This window comes from Pelodiscus sinensis, chromosome 1 (genome assembly GCF_049634645.1).
Source record: "Pelodiscus sinensis isolate JC-2024 chromosome 1, ASM4963464v1, whole genome shotgun sequence".
Lineage (NCBI taxonomy): Eukaryota > Metazoa > Chordata > Testudines > Trionychidae > Pelodiscus > Pelodiscus sinensis.
In genome coordinates, this window is record NC_134711.1 from 81,843,651 (window position 1) to 81,860,715 (window position 17,065).

The 17,065-nt window shown below is 41.3% G+C and overlaps 1 protein-coding gene across 1 annotated transcript in view; it reads right to left on the bottom strand.

Annotated features, from left to right (window-relative positions):
- The window catches only part of CDK17 (cyclin dependent kinase 17), a 169,539-nt gene that overhangs the window by 57,792 nt on the left and 94,682 nt on the right, over positions 1–17,065 (bottom strand). The window contains exons 3-4 of the mRNA XM_075933731.1: positions 11,701–11,865; positions 1,149–1,282 (exon numbers count right to left, since the gene is read on the bottom strand). Of these exons, the coding sequence (XP_075789846.1) occupies positions 1,149–1,282; positions 11,701–11,865 (299 nt within the window). The remainder of the gene's footprint in view (positions 1–1,148; positions 1,283–11,700; positions 11,866–17,065) is intronic.

Consider the following 17,065-nt stretch of genomic DNA (forward strand, 5'->3'; position numbering starts at 1 on the left):
TACAGACCAGGCCTAAGTTAATTGTTTCTCCTCAATGGGTTTGGACTGAGCCTAAATTTAGCTCATAAATACTAACAACAACAAAGGCATTAAGGATTTTTAAGACAAAATAACCCCATCCATGAAGGAAATGATGATTAGTTCATTAATCAGAGCAACTTTTGAATTATACAAGCACAAAATACCTTGCAGTACTTATTTTTGATATACAAACTCAGTGTAAGCCAACAATATTTTCCAAACACCTGCATTTTATATTACACTTAAAAATTGGGATTAAAACCCCCAATAATAGATTTCTATAAGGAAGCCAAACAACTTTACATATTCCAGCCAAAATTACATTATTATAATCAAAACTATTATACTTAATACAAAAAAGTGAAAAATTCTGTATCTTTTGCCTGGGGAAAGGGCAACAAAGCAAGTACAAGGGTGGTTAGCATTCATAATGAGTCTCATAAATAAAGGAAATTATGTGCACAGTTATTCATAAAGCACTTTTTCCTCCTTTTGTTTACTATCCTGTAAAGTTCCATACACGAAAAAACAGGAAGAATGAAAAAGGCTGACGCAGTGAGGAATATCCCTATTGTGTTTACTTTCTGAATTTTCACATGGATTAGAAAGCAATGTTATATGAAAGAGCCTGAGCAGTGACATATGAAATAATCTATGTGAACACATAAAGCAACTCTCTCAGAATCTAAAGGTCACATTTTCTTCATTTGTTTCCCAATACTTCAATTCCTTCTAAAATGCCTGTACATACTGCAAAGCCTCTCACATGTGATTACCCAGTAGTTTAAAGACTAATCATACACTGAATGTCTAGCATATAGTATCCAAGACAGCCTGCTAATGGATTCTCTCGTTTTTAAGAATCAAATGCTCTTAAAAAACAATATTTAAATTTTTGTACTGGATAAGTTATAAACATGGTCAGTGATATCTACTCAGTTTCCAAGACTGACACAAAGGAAGAAAAACTAATGCCATGACTATTATTATCATAAAAATTCATATGTTGACTATAAACATCTGCTTTAAAACAAAACTGGCAGGAAGACAAGCAGTTATATAAAGCAATTTAAACAATCCCCAAGTCTCTTGTTAAATTACTGAGTCCTTATGGGAAAACTGATTACCTCCATAGAGATCCGTCTGTGTATCCGGTTCCTTAGGCAAACACCTGTAGGAGATTGGACTTCATCAGACGATGTTCCAGAAGCTTGGTCACTTTCACCATCTGATCCCATTTTCAGATTTTCATGAACTATATCTAAAGGAAAGAAAATCAATCATTCTTCCAAAAAAATCTTATACATGTGGAGAAGCATTACAATCTTTATTATGTACTGCTTTATGTCAGACCTAAAGACTCACTATCACAATACTATTCTCACTATTCTATTTTTATGGCTCCAAATAACAAAAAATAAAGTTTTAAAAATACTTTCCTTATATACCACACATGCATAAATTGTATTCTTGTCCATTATGTTTCTCACTTAGGCTGTGATAGCACCCACCACGTGCTATCCATGTTCCATACCACATGCTATTCATGACTGACACAGTTTCAGTCCCATCCCATGCTCCTGTAATACTATTCCCTCAGTTCTCAAATTCCATTTTCTAGGGAAATCCTGGGAGTTCAGAGAAAGATCTGACACTTCATTAGCTAGAAAATGTGATTCCTACGGCATATAAACCCATACTTAGAAAGTGAGAGAAAAAAACAAAAACACATGGCCTCATTTTCAGAGTTGCCAAGCATGGGAGCTTCATGTATTCAATCTCTGAAAAGATCAGGCCAGTTCCGTTCAGGTATCTAACACAGATTTCAGATGAATGAATGGACTTTGCCAAGAATTTGATGTAATTATGTATTTCTTTGAATAGAGGAACTGAAATTGATTCACTTGGGGAATTTACTTTATGGACTGCTTATTTTCATGATGTGTGTAACTTGTATGTAAAATAATAAAATGTTTGTGTCTCAAGCTTTTGGCTTAGCCATGGCTGGAAAAAAAATCACTAAAAGAAAAAAAGATATGGAAACCATGGCTATATCTTCCAAGCCAAAAATGCTCAGCTCCAGCAGGGAAATGAGGCAAAAAACCCCAAAGAAGTTCATAATGCCTTTGCTGGCAGACAGAAGAGGGAGGGATATCTACTCAGAGTAGAAAGAGAGCAGCAGCTTCCGTCTGAAGGTCAACAGGACACTGAGCCTGGAAAAGGATCTTGTAGCCCACCACTGCCTCAAAACCTATAGCAAAAATGCCTATGCCCAAATGAATCTTAGGGAACAAACAATCCAATAAAGCATGTGGCTCAAAAGATAGAGAGGCATCCTCTTTCATTCTAGGAACAAAACACATCAAGAGTGAAAACTGAGAACACATTTCCCTCAGAGTACAAATACATTCTTTCCATTGGTCTTCGTAGGTGCAGTTAGGGAGATTCCCAAACCTGAGCCATTCTTTTTAGGAGACAAATCTGAGGAAACTGTTATTCTAGGAGGAGTGGGTGAGATTTTGTGGCCTGCACTGTGAAGGGGGTCAGACTAAATGATCATAATGGTCCCTTCTGACCTTAAAGTCTATGAGTCATTAGAACAAACTGATAAACTTAACAATAACAAGTCAACAGGACCAGATGGCATTCACCCAAGTGTTCTAAAAGAACTCAAATGTAAAACTGTGGAACTATTAATTGTGGTTTATAACCTATTTCTTAAATCAGCTTCTGTACCAAATAACTGGAGATAGATATTGTGATACCAATTTTCAAAAAGGGCTCTAGAGGTGATGCTGGCAATTACAGTCCAGTAAGTCCAACTTTTGCACTGGGTAAATTGATAGAAACTATAGTAAAGAACAGAATTATCAGACACAGATATGAACATAATGTGTTGGGGGAAAAGTCAGCATGGTTTCGGTAAAGGGAAATCATGCCTCACTAATCTGTTAGAATAGTTTGAGGGCGTCAACAAAAATGTGGATGGGGGGATCCAGTGGATACAATATACTTATAGATTTCCAGCAGGACTTTGATAAGGTCCCTCACTAAAGGCTCTTAAGCAAGGTAAGCTATCATGGGATAAGAGGGAAGGTCCTCTCATGGATTGATAACTGGTTAAAAGACAGGAAACAAAGGGTAGGGATAAATGATCAGTTTTCAGAATGGAGAGAGGTAAATAGCGGTGTCTTGCAGAGGTCCATACTGGGACTAATCCTATTAAACATATTTATAAATGATCTAGAGAAAGGGATAAACAGTGGAGTGGCAAAACCTACAGATGATGCTAAACTGTTCAAGATAATTAAGTCCACAGCACACTGAAGAGCTTCAAAAGGATCTCACAAAACTAGGTGATTGGGCAACAAATCAGCAGATGAATTTTAATTCTGATAAATGCAAAGTAATGCATGTTGGAAAACATAAGCCCAATTATACTTCTAAAGTGATGGGTACTAAATAAGCTATAATCACTCAAGAGAGTGTGCCAGATGAGGAGAGATTAATAAAACTGGGACTTTTCAAATTAGAAAGGAGGATGCTAAGAGGGGATATGATAGAGGTCTAAAAAATCATGACTGGTGTTGAGAAAGTAGATAAGGAAACATTATGTATTTGCTCGCATACCAAAAGAGCTAGGGATCATCAAACGAAATTAATAGGTAGCAGATTTAAAACAAACTAAAGGAAGTACTTGTTTACACAATGCACAGTCAACCCGTGGAATTCCTTGCCAGAAGATCAAGACTTTAACAGGGTTAAAAAAAGAACTAGATAAATTCAGGGAGGATAGGTCCATAAATAGGTATTAATCAGAGTAGGTAGGAATGGTGTGCATAGCCTCTGCGTGTCAGAAGCTGGGAATGGGCAACAGGGGATGGATCACTTGATGATTACCTGTTCTGTTAATGCCCTCTGGGGCACCTACCATTGGCCACTTTTGGAAGACAGGGCACTGGGCTAGATGGACTTTTGGTCTGACCCAGAATGGCCATTCTTATGTTCTTAAAAGAGAATTGGAGGGTGTAGTGAGGCGGCTTCCCCACTCCTGCAGGGAAGAGGTTAAAGCAGACTGGAGGGAGCCTGCACAGAGCCCAGGTCAATTAGGAAAGGGCTTATAAGAAGCCAAAGAGCAGCGTTCTGGGGCAGTCCTATTTGGGACATAACACAGGTAAGATGTCTGGGTTCATGTAGGAGGAGGAGACAACTTTCAGTTGGAAGGCCAGGAGGGGCCATGGATGAACCTTGTTTTTGAAGAAAATAGTGTACTAGGCCTCTGAATCTAAGGCCCAGATTTCCAAAATACATCTTGCCAATGTCACCGCAACCAAAAAATGCCACCTTCCAAAACGAAGGTAAGAGGGAGCAGCCTCCAACTGGCTTGAATGATGGCCCAGTGAGCCAGGAGAGAACTAGGTTTAGATCCCACTGAGGGACAGGATTCTGCACCTGTGGATAGAGTCACTCAAGACCCCACAGGTACCCCACCATCATGTTGTGCTGAAATACTGTCTGCCCTTGAACCAGACCATGGAACGTGGAGATGGCCACAATATGACTTTAATGGAGGAGTGTGCCAGGCTTTCGTGCTGGAGTTGCAGCAGGTAGTTGCACATTGACTTCATGGGAGCATATTCCGTAGAGATACTTCACTCCACCGTCTAATGGAAAAAACTTTCCCATTTCACTTGGTAGGCCAGTTTTGTGGAAGGTTAATTCATTTAATTTCAGAAAGGGGAACTACACAAAAATGAGGAAGTTAGATAAATAGAAATTAAAGGTACAGTGACAAAAGGTCTGCAAGCTGCATGGAAACTTTTCAAAGATACCATAATAGAGCTCCAACTTAAATATATTCCCCAAATTAAAAAACTCAGTAAGAGAACCAAAAAAGTGCCACCATGGCTTAACAACCAAGTAAAAGAAGCAGTGAGAGATAAAAAGACATCTTCTAAAAAGTTGAAGTCAAATCTTAGTGAGGAAAATAGAAAGCAGCTTAAACTTTGTCAAATTAAGTGTAAAAATATAATAAGAATAGCCAAAAAGGAGTTTGAAGAACAGCTAGTCAAAAACTCAAAACGTAATAGCAAAATATTTTTTAAGTACATCAGAAGCAGGAAGCCTGCTAAACAACCAATGGGGCCCTTGGACGATCATGATGCTAAAAGAATATTCAAAGAAGATAAAATAATTGTGGAGAAGTTGAATGAATTCTTTAATTCAGTCTTCATGGCTGAGGATATTGGGGAGATTCCCAAAATCGAGCCATTCTTTTTAGGTGACAAATGGGAGGAATTGTCCCAGATCGAGGTGTCATTAAAGGTGGTTTTGGAACAAACTGATTAACTAACAGTAACAAGTTACTGGGACCAGATGGCATTCATCCAAAAGTTCTGAAAGAACTCAAATGTGAAATTGCGGAACTATTAACTGTGGTTTGTAGCCAATCCTTTAAATCGGCTTCTGTACCTAATGACTGGAAGATAGCTAACGTGATGCCAATATTTAAAAAGGGCTCTAGACATGATCCTGGCAATTACAGACTGGTAAGTCTAATGTCAGTACCGGGCAATTAGTTGAAACTATAGTACAGAATAAAATTGTCAGACACATAGATGAACATAATTTATTGGGGGAAGTCAGCATGGTTTATGTAAAGGGAAATCATGCTTTATTAATCTACTTGAGTTCTTTGAAGGGGTCAACAGACATGTAGAGAAAGGGGATCCAGTAGACATTGTTACAGGCTGAGGACTGAATGGTTAAGTAGCAGTTCAGCAGAAAAGGACCTGGGGATTACAGTGGATGAGACGTTGGATATGAGTCAACAGTGTGCCCTGGTAGCCAAGAAGGTGAATGGCATATTAGGGTGTATTCGGTCGAGCATTGCCAGAAGATCCAAATAAGTGATTATTCCCCTTTATTTGGCTCTGGTGAGGCCACATCTGGAATATTGTGTCCAGTTCTGGGCCCCCTACTACAGAAAGGATCTGGACGCATTGGAGAGGGTCCAGCAGAGGGTGACCAAAATGATTAGGGGGCTAGAGCGCATGACCTATGAGGAGACACTGAGGGATTTGGGTTTGTTTAGTCTGGAGAAGAGAAGAGAAGAGAAGAGAAGAGAAGAGAAGAGAAGAGAAGAGAAGAGAAGAGAAGAGAAGAGAAGAGAAGAGAAGAGAAGAGAAGAGAAGAGAAGAGAAGAGAAGAGAAGAGAAGAGAAGAGAAGAGAAGAGAAGAGAAGAGAAGAGAAGAGAAGAGAAGAGAAGAGAAGAGAAGAGAAGAGAAGAGCGAGGGAGGATTTGATAACAGCCTTCAACTTCCTGAAGAGAGGTTCCAAAGAGGATGGAGAAAGGCTGTTCACAGTAGTGCCAGATGGCAGAACAAGGAGCAATGTTCTCAAGTTACAGTGGGGGAGGTCTAGGTTGGATATTAGGAAAAACTATTTCACTAGGAGGGTGGTGAAGCACAGGAATGGATTACCTAGGGAGGTGGTGGAATCTCCACCCCTAAAGGAGTTTAAGTCTCGGGATGACAAAGCCCTGGCTGGGTTGATTTAGTTAGGATTGGTCCTGCCTTCAGCAGGGGGCTGGACTTGATGACCTCCTGAGGTCTCTTCCAGCTCTATGATTCTATTGTTCTATGATATTGTGTACTTAAATTTCCAGAAAGTCTTTGACAAACTTTCTCACCAATGGCTCTTAAGTAAGTTGTTATGGGATAAGAGGGAAGGTCTTTTCATGGATTGATAACTGGTTAAAAGACAGGAAACAAAGGGTAGGAATGAATGGTAAGTTTTCAGAGTGGAAAGAGATAACTAGTGGGGTCCCCCAAGGGTCTGTTCTGAGACCAATCCTATTTAATTTATTTATAAATCATCTAGAGAAAGGGGTAAACAGTGAGATGAGAAAATTTGCAGATGATACCAAACTGCTCAAGATAGTTAAGACCAAAGCAAACTGAGAAGAGCTTCAAAAAGATCTCACAAAACTAAGTGATTGGGCAACAAAATGGCAAATGAAATGTTATGTTGATAAATGTAAAGTAATGCACGTTGGAAAAAATAATCCCAGCTATACATACACTATGATGGGACTAATTTAGCTACAATTATTCAAGAGAGACCTTGGAGTCATTGTGGATAGTTCTCTGAAAACATTCACTCAATGTGCAGTGGCAGTCAAAAAAGCAAATAGAATGTTAGGAATTATTTAAAAGGGGATAGAGAATAAGACAGAAAATATCTTATTGCCTCTATATAAAACCATGGTATGCCCACATCTTGAATACTGCATACAGATGTGGTCGCCTCATCTCAAAAGATATATTGGCATTGGAAAAGGTTCAGAAAAGGGCAACAAAAATGACTAGAGGTTTTGAACAGATCCCATATGAAGAGAGATTAAAAAGATTTTGACTTTTCATCTTAGAACAGAGGAGACTAAGGGGGATATGTCAGAGGTCTATAAAATCATGACTAGTGTGGAAAAAGTGAATAAAGAAAAGTTATTTACTTCTTCCCACAATATAAAAACTAAGGGTCACCAAATGAAATTAATAGGCAGCAGGTTTAAAACAAACAAAAGGAAGTTTTTTTCCACTCAGCACACAGTCAACCTATGGAACTCCTTGCCACAGGATGTGGTAAATGCAAGGACTTTAATAGGATTCAAATAAGAGCTAGATAGATTCCATGGACGTTAGGCCCATCATTGGCTATTAGCCAGGATGGGCAGGAATGGTGTCCCTAGCCTTTGTTTGTCTGGAAATGGGTGATAGGAGAGGGATCATGTGAGGATTACCTGATATGTTCCCTCCCTCTGGGGCATCTGGTATTGGCCACGGCTGACAGACAGGATACTGGTCTAGATGGACCTTTGGTCTGACCCAGTATGGACGTTCTTATGTTCCTATGTTCTTAATGCTTCCAGCATCCCAACAAGACCTGCTGTATCTTTTCTGAGCAGATAGGTTCTGCCTCGCTCAGTCAGTGAGCATCCACACTATGAGGTGCAGGGATGTAAGACTGGGATGGAGGAGCTGACCCTAGTCTTGTGACAACATGTCTGGATGGATGGGGAGGGTCAGGGAAGTATATTGCCAAGTCCAGTAGCATCCCGAAGCAACGTTGGTGAGGCCAGGCCAGCGCAATCAGGGTGACACAGGACTTGTCATGTTTGATCTGAACAAGGACCCAGCCGATGAGAGGGATCATCAGGAACGCATACAGCAGGTCCTTGGACCATGACAGAAGGAAAGCATCTGAGAGGGAGTCTCTGGCCAGGCCCACCAAGAGCAGAAATGGTGGTACTTCCTGTTCTGTCTGGTGGCAAAGAGGTCTATTTGGGGAGTTCTACACTTCCTGAAGTTTTTGGAGGCCAATTCTCAGTGGAACAACTGTTTATGGTGAGAAGTCCCCGCTGAGGTGATCTGTTAAGGTGCTGTTGATCCTTGGGAGTGGGCCACCTCCAGGTGGATGTTGTGGCTGATGCAGAAGTCCCAGAGAAGGAGCACCTCCTGGCACAGCTTTGAGGAGTGCACTCCCTCTTGCCTACTGATGTAAAACATGGAGTCAGTGATGTCCTTGAGAACTCTCACAACCTTGCCTGACACAAGTAGTAGTAGAAATACCCCACAGGCCAGACAAACTGTTCTGAGCTCCTTGACATTTATGTGCAACCTGGCTTCATCTGGGTCCATAGCCCTTGGGTCTGAAGGTTCCCTAGGTGTACATACCAACTCAGGTTTGAAGCACTCAACATGAGTTCAAGTGTGGCGGCTGGGGTGGAGAATGAGACTCCCCACAGAACGTTCTCTGGCACAGTCCACCACTGCAAGGCAGTAAGAATTTGTGAGGGGATCATGTGACCACCTTATCCAGGGGATCCCTGGACTGGGTGTACGTTGATACTAGCCACTGCTAGAGCAGCTGCATGCAGAGCCTGGTGTGTCAGACCATACATGCACACTGCCATAGGCCCCAAAAGGCACAGGAAGACTCTGGCCATGGTCAGAGAATACAATATACAAATATGTACATTAATCTTATAATTGTACAGAATGTAAATGTTACATGTCAAACCACTTGACTTCTTTATATCTATTCACATAAATTAATTACCCAAGTAGCATTAAATATTTATACTCTGCCTTTCCATAAGATGCATGTGGTTGCTCTTCATTCAGCCTAAGCAAAGCCTAGCTATGCAAGAAGTGTAGGCATCTGGCACTCAGTTACATCAAGAGGTAGTCCCTGCAGATGGTACATAGGACAGAGGGAAATCCTGCTCTCTTTTATATTGGCATTGGCTGCACAGTTCCACAGTGAGAGGCAGGAACATTCTATACTGTGCTATTAGGAGGGAGAGTCGGGGTGCATCTATACTGCACCATTATTTAGAGATAACTAGCGCTATTTCGAAATAACAATGTGAGTATCTTCGCAGCCATTCTGTTATTTCAAAATAATTTCAAAATCATGGCCAGCTTATTCAGAAATCTGTAAACCTCATTCTACAAGGAATAATGCCTATTCTGAAATAAACTGAGTGCAGACACTCCACTTCTGCTATTTCAAAATAGACCATCATTAGGGCTATTCTAAGTTACTCCTCCCCAGTGCCTCCTGTGGCTCTAAATCGAGATAGCTCGTCTACATTAATGAAGCCTGCCTCAGACTAATTTTGAGGCTTCCTTGCAGTGTGACGTGCCATTTCGAAATAAGCTATTTTCGAATAACTATTCCAGAATAGCTTATTTCAAAATAAGTGTACAGTGTAGACATACCCTTAGAGAGCAGAAAGATAAGGCTGAAAAGGAATAGTTACTATGACAGAACACAGTAAATTACAGACAATTCCATTCTAGTCTCAAAGATGCAGTTCTAGCCTTGGAGCAACTGGCCTGAATGCCACTTACATTTGGCATTAGGTTCAGAAGTGAAGGGAAAAGAGCAAAAAAATTCATAAAATGTGCATTAATTCCCAACTGATCCTTTTTTTCCCTAATACTACCTAAGAATTAAATACTACCTAAAATAATTAAAATGATTACACAGTGCTCAAAAGTAACTGGCTTTATTTGCTAGTGTATAAAATTAATGGTGGCCTAGGGCCAGCAATATAGCAAACTAGTGAATAAATGTTTTAAAATCATTATTTGCCCCAAAGAGTAAGAGCACAACAACTGCTAAGAGCAAAACAAAAAGATTTACACAAACTCTCAATATAATTACTAGGGGGCAATGCCTGACAACCCCCTGTCTCTGCCAGGGAGGGCTGGCTGAGATGTGGCAACCCCAGCCATCAGACAAGGCCGAGGCTCCGCAACCTTTACCTCAGTTTGATCCCCCGCCTCCATTCCTGCACTGGCTATCCTCCCTAAAGCCTCTCACCCCCCACTGCCTATCCCTATCCCCACCTCTTTCTTCCATTCCTACACCACCATCCTTCTCTAACCCTCCCCAGCCCTACATTGGCCATACACCTGCCTCCATTCCTATATCCCCCTCACCACACCACCCATCTTTACATACACCCTATCCTCCTTCCTCTCTCCCTACACACACCTTGCCCCCACCCATGAATTCATCGAACTGCATATCCCCTCCCCCGCAGAATGCTAGGCAGCACAGCCCCAGACACCGCAGTAGGAGCCACAGCCCGCTCTCAGCCCATCTCTTTTGAATGGGCCTGTTGGGGCAGCTTTGCTTGTGGCGAGCCCAGAGCACATAGTGGCCTCTCCAGAGAGCTGGGGAAGCAGCTGGGGTGCAAGACCTGCCCTGCTCGTGGTAAGCCCACGAGAGCGTGCCTGAGCCCAAGCCTCAAGAGCCAAGCAGCACGGCAGGCGCATGGGCCAGGCAGGCTGGGGGCGAGGCCCAGAGCAGGTGGACAATGCTTCAAGAGGTGTGCAGAGACAGAGCTCCTGGGAAAGTGTGCTAGCCTGGGTCACCGGCACATGCTGAAGCCACTCACTCGGAGGAGACCTGAAGCATGGGCCACAAGCACCATGGTCAGGCTGGGCCGGACAGAGCCAAGTCGAGCGGTAGGTGCCTGGGCCAGGCAGGCTGGGAGTGGAGCCCAGAGGCAAGCGGACATTGATCCAGGGGGCATGCAGGATGGAACCACTGCCCATCGACCCCCAACCATTTCACAGAGCAGTCACATGGTCAGTGCTCTTGGGGACGCAGAGTGACGTGATGACATCACTCTGCTGTAGAGAGAGAGCGAGAGAGAGAAAAGAGTTAACTAATGGTTCTTTGCTTAGATTTCCTAAAAGTTAAAGATAAACCACATTTTTTCCAGCTCAAATAGACAAGAAAGCCCTTAATTTCTGCTATGTTCAATTAATGTACCTTCTGTACATTTTAAATACTATGGACACAGGTGCCTTATACAACACTAAAATAGATAATGTCTTGTAACTGTTATATATGTCATTAAAAGGATATGTGGGCGATTTCCATGAAATAACACTCTCTATGCTCTTTTTTTCCAATTGTCTTCCTTAAAATCTTAAATGAGACATCCAACAATTTAAAATCTTGTTTCTATGACAACCTTAGCAATATTTTTACATTCCCAGAACAGCTTTTGACCTAAAGTATATCAATTCTAGCTGCTGTGAAGAACAGATATGGATTTTATCTTAACATATAAATAACCAAAAATAATAAATTACCTAATCTGCTTCCATTCCTAGGCATTGCCATGAAAGAGCCAAGGCTGCCTCCTATAACGCTATGTGGTCTCCGTAAAGGGGGCTTCTTGAAAGATCCCGTGTACTGGTGAAGAAATGAGTGCATACTGTGAGATGTCGGAGGCCTGCCATTCTTCACAATAGGCTCTATAATTCAGAAAAGCCAAATATTCATCACGATGAACATGTTAAGAAAAAGAAAAGAAAATTGTTACTATGCAAATAATCTTTACTCACTGGACATTTTACTATTTCACTACTGAAGAGAATCAGAGTACATAATATTATTGGAATTCCCTTACTAGAAAACTATGACAAAAATAAACATTCCAGACCTCACATGAACTGAAGATCCATAATATCTGAAGGTGGGTCAATTCCTTAACAACTGTAGGTTTTCCATAAAAATACCCACCTCAAAAACTATAAAATCAAAAATCCCAACTATCATCAAGTAGTTTACAGACCAGAAGATACGCATTAAAAGTTTGTATAGATATTTATTTCCTTTAAGATTAACTTAGCAGTGGCTTCATCTTCACCATCATGTTTATATAAACCTTGTGATTTCTAGTCTGTATGAGGAGCAAATTTACCAGCAAGCCCTCATAGGCTTGTCAGTCTCTTTCCTCTTAGTAGACATAAGACTGGAGATTTACTATAAGCCTTAGCTGAAAGTGTACCAAAACCACTCTCAGAACACCATAGCAATGCCACAATCAAGTATATTAACCACTTATACTGTAACATCAGATTAGGTGAACAGGTATCCCATATGTTGGCTTTTCAAATGGGGAAATCAGAATGGAACACAGCATTTACTCACAGTAAAAGGACTATTCTTGTAACTATTGTTACCTTTAAATTATTTAGCTATACATTCAATCTTAATTTTGCCTAAAAAATACAAGGCGAAGAAGTATGCAAGTTATTTCAGCAATGTTATATTTGATAGTGCGATCGGACTCAGGGAGGAATTACAGTTCCCTCACAAATTTCAACCCCATTTCCTTGTACATATACATTTACAACATCATACAACAGAATATAGCAACACTGGACAACTCAATTAATTTACCATGTTAACGGAGAAATATTGTCAATGTAAACAATTCTTCGCACAGTAATACAGAAATGCATTGATCTTTAACAAACGTACATAGACATAATCCTTACTACAGGGCTCACTCCTGCCCTCTAATACAAAACAGGGATGTCAACATGTAGTCAACAAGATTACCGAGAAGCTTGGGTTTATTTGTTAATCTTATCAACTATACACACTCATTCCCCACTTGCTGCCTCTGTGTCAGAGGCAGTGGGGAGGAGGTGGGAGCCAGTGCAGATAAGGAGCTGCAGCAGTATGGGAAAAGGGAGGTGGGAGCTGATACGCATGGCTCGCTGTGGACAAAGACTGCTCTGTAGGATGCTGGCGTGTGGACAGAGGCAGCTGGCAGGAGCCAGTCTGTGAGAGGAGCCAGTTTAAAAAATGGCTCCCTGTGCAGACCAGCTCCTGCCTGCCGACCCCTGTTGCTGCCTCTGACACAGAGGCAGCAGCACAGGATAGCAGGGGGCTCCCCGGGAGTTGGGCCAAGACTGCACTGGCTGCCAGCCCTGCCCTCTGGGAGTATTGAATAATTGTGTAAATGCTAACATTTGATGCAGTTACACAGTTATTCAATAAATTGCTATTTAACATCCCTAATACAAAATACCTGAAGATTTATAAAATGTACTTCTTCATGCCATATTGCACAAGATATACTGCAATGTACAGTCACATGCTGAAGAGACGAACACAATATGAGTTAAGTACACAGTTGGTCTCTTTATAGTTCTATCAATTTTCTTTTTTCCTAACTGGTTCTCTTTTTGCAGTTACATGTATGTTACTAACAAGATCAAAGAACACTAGCAAAGCATAATCATGCAGGGATTTAGAATATTGTGCTGCCAAAATAGGTAACTGAAGCTTGAGTGCCATTTGTGAAATCTTTCTTTGTTGCACCTATGGCAGATATGCCAACACAACTTGAAGGTTTACACATCTCCTGGAATAGGGCACAATGTGTGATGTTGTTCCATTATGCCAAAAGATGATTCATATGCTGGTTCTAGAGTGAACTGAGAACCCCGTTGCTTTTGGGAAACACAGACGCTCTCTGTTGGAAGGGATTTAGCTATAAATATATATTTTATTCAGAGCGAGTTTTCAGGGTAGATCAAAATGATTTTACTACAAAAATTCACCAAGTATATTTAATCAGTGATTGGAGGTAAAAACTTTAGGCCATATGATTAGGTTTAATGGGAGAGAGAAAGAAGCATGTGATAAAGCTGTCCTAGGATGTGCTTATAAAATTGAAAAAATTACAATTAGGAAATTATTGACTTTAAACCAGGAATAGTATAGAAGCACAAAAATCACATCCAGTCATCTGCTTTAAGGGGGGAAAGGGGAGGGACTGTCCAAATAAATAGCTTAGAGAGAGAACAGAATGTGAAAAAACAGGCTTGCACTGCTACAAGGTTTCCTGCAGTTTTCCTCAATTAGCCTCCTTCATGAATAAATAGTTGCCAGAAAATGAAGCAAATATGATGTACATGTGTTTGTGATGTAATCTGTCCCCTCATTTTCAAGGCTCTGAACAACTCTATCCTGACTAAGTCTTTATGCTTATTTATATTCAGATGTTACATCAGCCCTTTGGATCCACAACTGATTCCAGACTTACCACCCTCAAAATTTCCTCATTCACACCTTAATACCGCCTTTCATTATTATTCCAATCAATCTGTGGAATGATTTTCCACAGGTGCTCAATCCATCTCTTCATTCAAATTCATACTAAAAGTCTATGTATTTTACAAGGCCTAGAAATATGGACCCACAAGATTATAATGCCATTATTTCCTCACTTTACTTTAAAAATTATCTAAGTTATCTACACTTTCCAAGTCTCCGATTAAGTTCTTACTTGACTTTGTCAATCTTTTAGACAGTAAGATCCTCAGACTGGGACCAGGTATCTGGGTCTTGTATAATTCTGAGCTCAGTGTCAGATTGGGAGGGCAGTCCTTAAGCACGGACTGACCTCCTTCCCAAGATCTGTGAGAGTGAGAGATCATCATCTAGGATAGGCTGTAAATCCATGATGATGTGTTGGAAAGGATTTAGTTCAGGGGTGTAGGCAATAGTCAGTAGCATCGAGTGGCTTTCTTTGTTAGGTCTGTCCTATAGCAGGTGACTTTTGGGTACACAGCTGGCTTTATCGATCTGTTTCTTCAGATCTTTATGTAGGTATTGTAGTTTTAAGAATACTTGATAAAACTTAATTCCATCTGTCCCTGGATCCCATAGCACGTCTTATAAATACTTCCTACACAGGAGATTGTGATACCGTGTTACTATGTGACCATGTATTGTTCACCCTAATTGTGTTATTTTTGGAGGATTCTTAAATTTTGACTGATTAAAATTCAAGGTGTAGAAGAGAGAAGTGATATAATTGCATTTTTGTTGGTGATGCATAGCATACTGCTTGCTCATCACATCTGCGTTTAATAAGGTTGCTTTATTATATCAGATTGTTCATAAATTCTTGCTATCGTATACTCTGATGATGCATTTTTGAACTATTTTAATATAAAAGGGTACTTTTTAGTCTTTAATTCTGTTTTTAAAAAAATCAGCTTTTCAGAAGTTCAGTGACAGTGTATTCATTCTTTGTACAACATATTATGGCACTTGCACGTGGGTTCGTCAATCACTAATTTCTGAATCTTTTAATGTTTCAATTCACTTTAAAATTCTCAATCAAAGCCAACTTGCTTGTTCTTTGAACTAATGTTATCTCTCAATTGTTTCTTCAAAAGTTTGCCACAGAAATGTCAACAGTATCCTGACAAAGAATGAAAACTGATTCGCAAACAACCAAGAAAGCAGCCATGCAGACAAGTAAATTAGCATACTCAGGTCAATCTGCTGATTTATCTTAGACAAAGCCTAAAACAGTATCATGCCAGGAAGCTTACAGTAGAAACAAAAAAGTTTTTATAATGAGGGATGATCATTTCTCCCTCTAGCTTTCTGTTATTTTTTTATGCCTCCAATTCAGCGAAGTACTTACACGTGTGCTTAATTTTAAATACCTGATTAGCCCCAATGACGTTAATGGGCTTACTCATGTGATGAGATCGATTAATTATTTCAATTTGTATAAACTATACCAAAGTTTAACAATTCACTTTGGGACATTATCCCAAGAGGGATATGTAATGGAGCCCTTCTAGTTGCAGTTAGTCAGTTTTCATTATTTTGTTTGTAACTCTGGATACTTCATCAAATCATCTTTATTTTTCTCCTGTTCAAATTAATAATTCCAGTCTATAAAATGTCACCTACACAAGCTCTACTCACTCAAACAATTTTTATTCCCTTCCTCTGGGATTCTTTGAAATATCAATTTAAAGTGTTACTCTTTGGGAAATCCTGAGCCACTGTGTAATACAGGTTGTACCTCTCTTAACCAGGACTCTGGTCCGCTGGACCACGGATGTTCCTGGACCACAGAGCCCAGGTATAGGGAGGTTGGGCTGTGAGTAAGGAGCAGCGGGGAATGGGGGCGGCAACTCAGCCAGGAGCCCCATGGTGGGGAGTGGCGGAGAGCAGCAGGAAGTTCCATCCCCTGCGGCTGGACAGTAGCAAGGGGCTGGAAGCAGCAGCCTCAAAGCTCCAGCCCTGGCTGCAGAGCTCTGTGGCCAGCAGCTACAAAGCTCGGGGGCCAGCAGTGGCAAAGCTCCGGCCCCAGCCATCGAGATCAGGGGTGGCGGCAGTAGCCGCAGAGTTCTGGCCCTGGTGACAGCCATGGAGTTTCAGTCTGGGGAGCCACAGCTGGGCAGGCAGCACTGGGGCCGGGCTAGTGCCCTAGTTGGGGGCAGCATGTCAGCAAGGGTCATTTTGTGAAGGACCTCCAGCATCGTCCCCATGAGGGGCAGAGGAGATAGAGGCTCAGCAGAAATTATGTGAGTGGGGACTGAAGCAGTCTCCGCTTGCACCACTTCTGCTGCGATTCTGCTTTTGAAATGTGCAAGAGCCTCAGGAGTCCCCCGCTGGCCTGCGCTTGCTTCTGCATTTCAAAGGCTTAGGTGCCGCAGGGAGTGCGGGGCCAGCAGGGAGTCCCCCTGAGCTCCCTGCAGCGCCTCAGTCTTTGAAATGTACAAGAGCCCTATTAGGGCTCTTGTACATTTCAAAAGGAAGCCCTGCACTCCTGGCAGGGCTTCCAGTTTTGAACTATAGTAAGAGCCTGGCAGGGTTCTTGCTACAGTTCAAAGGCAGAGGCGCCCT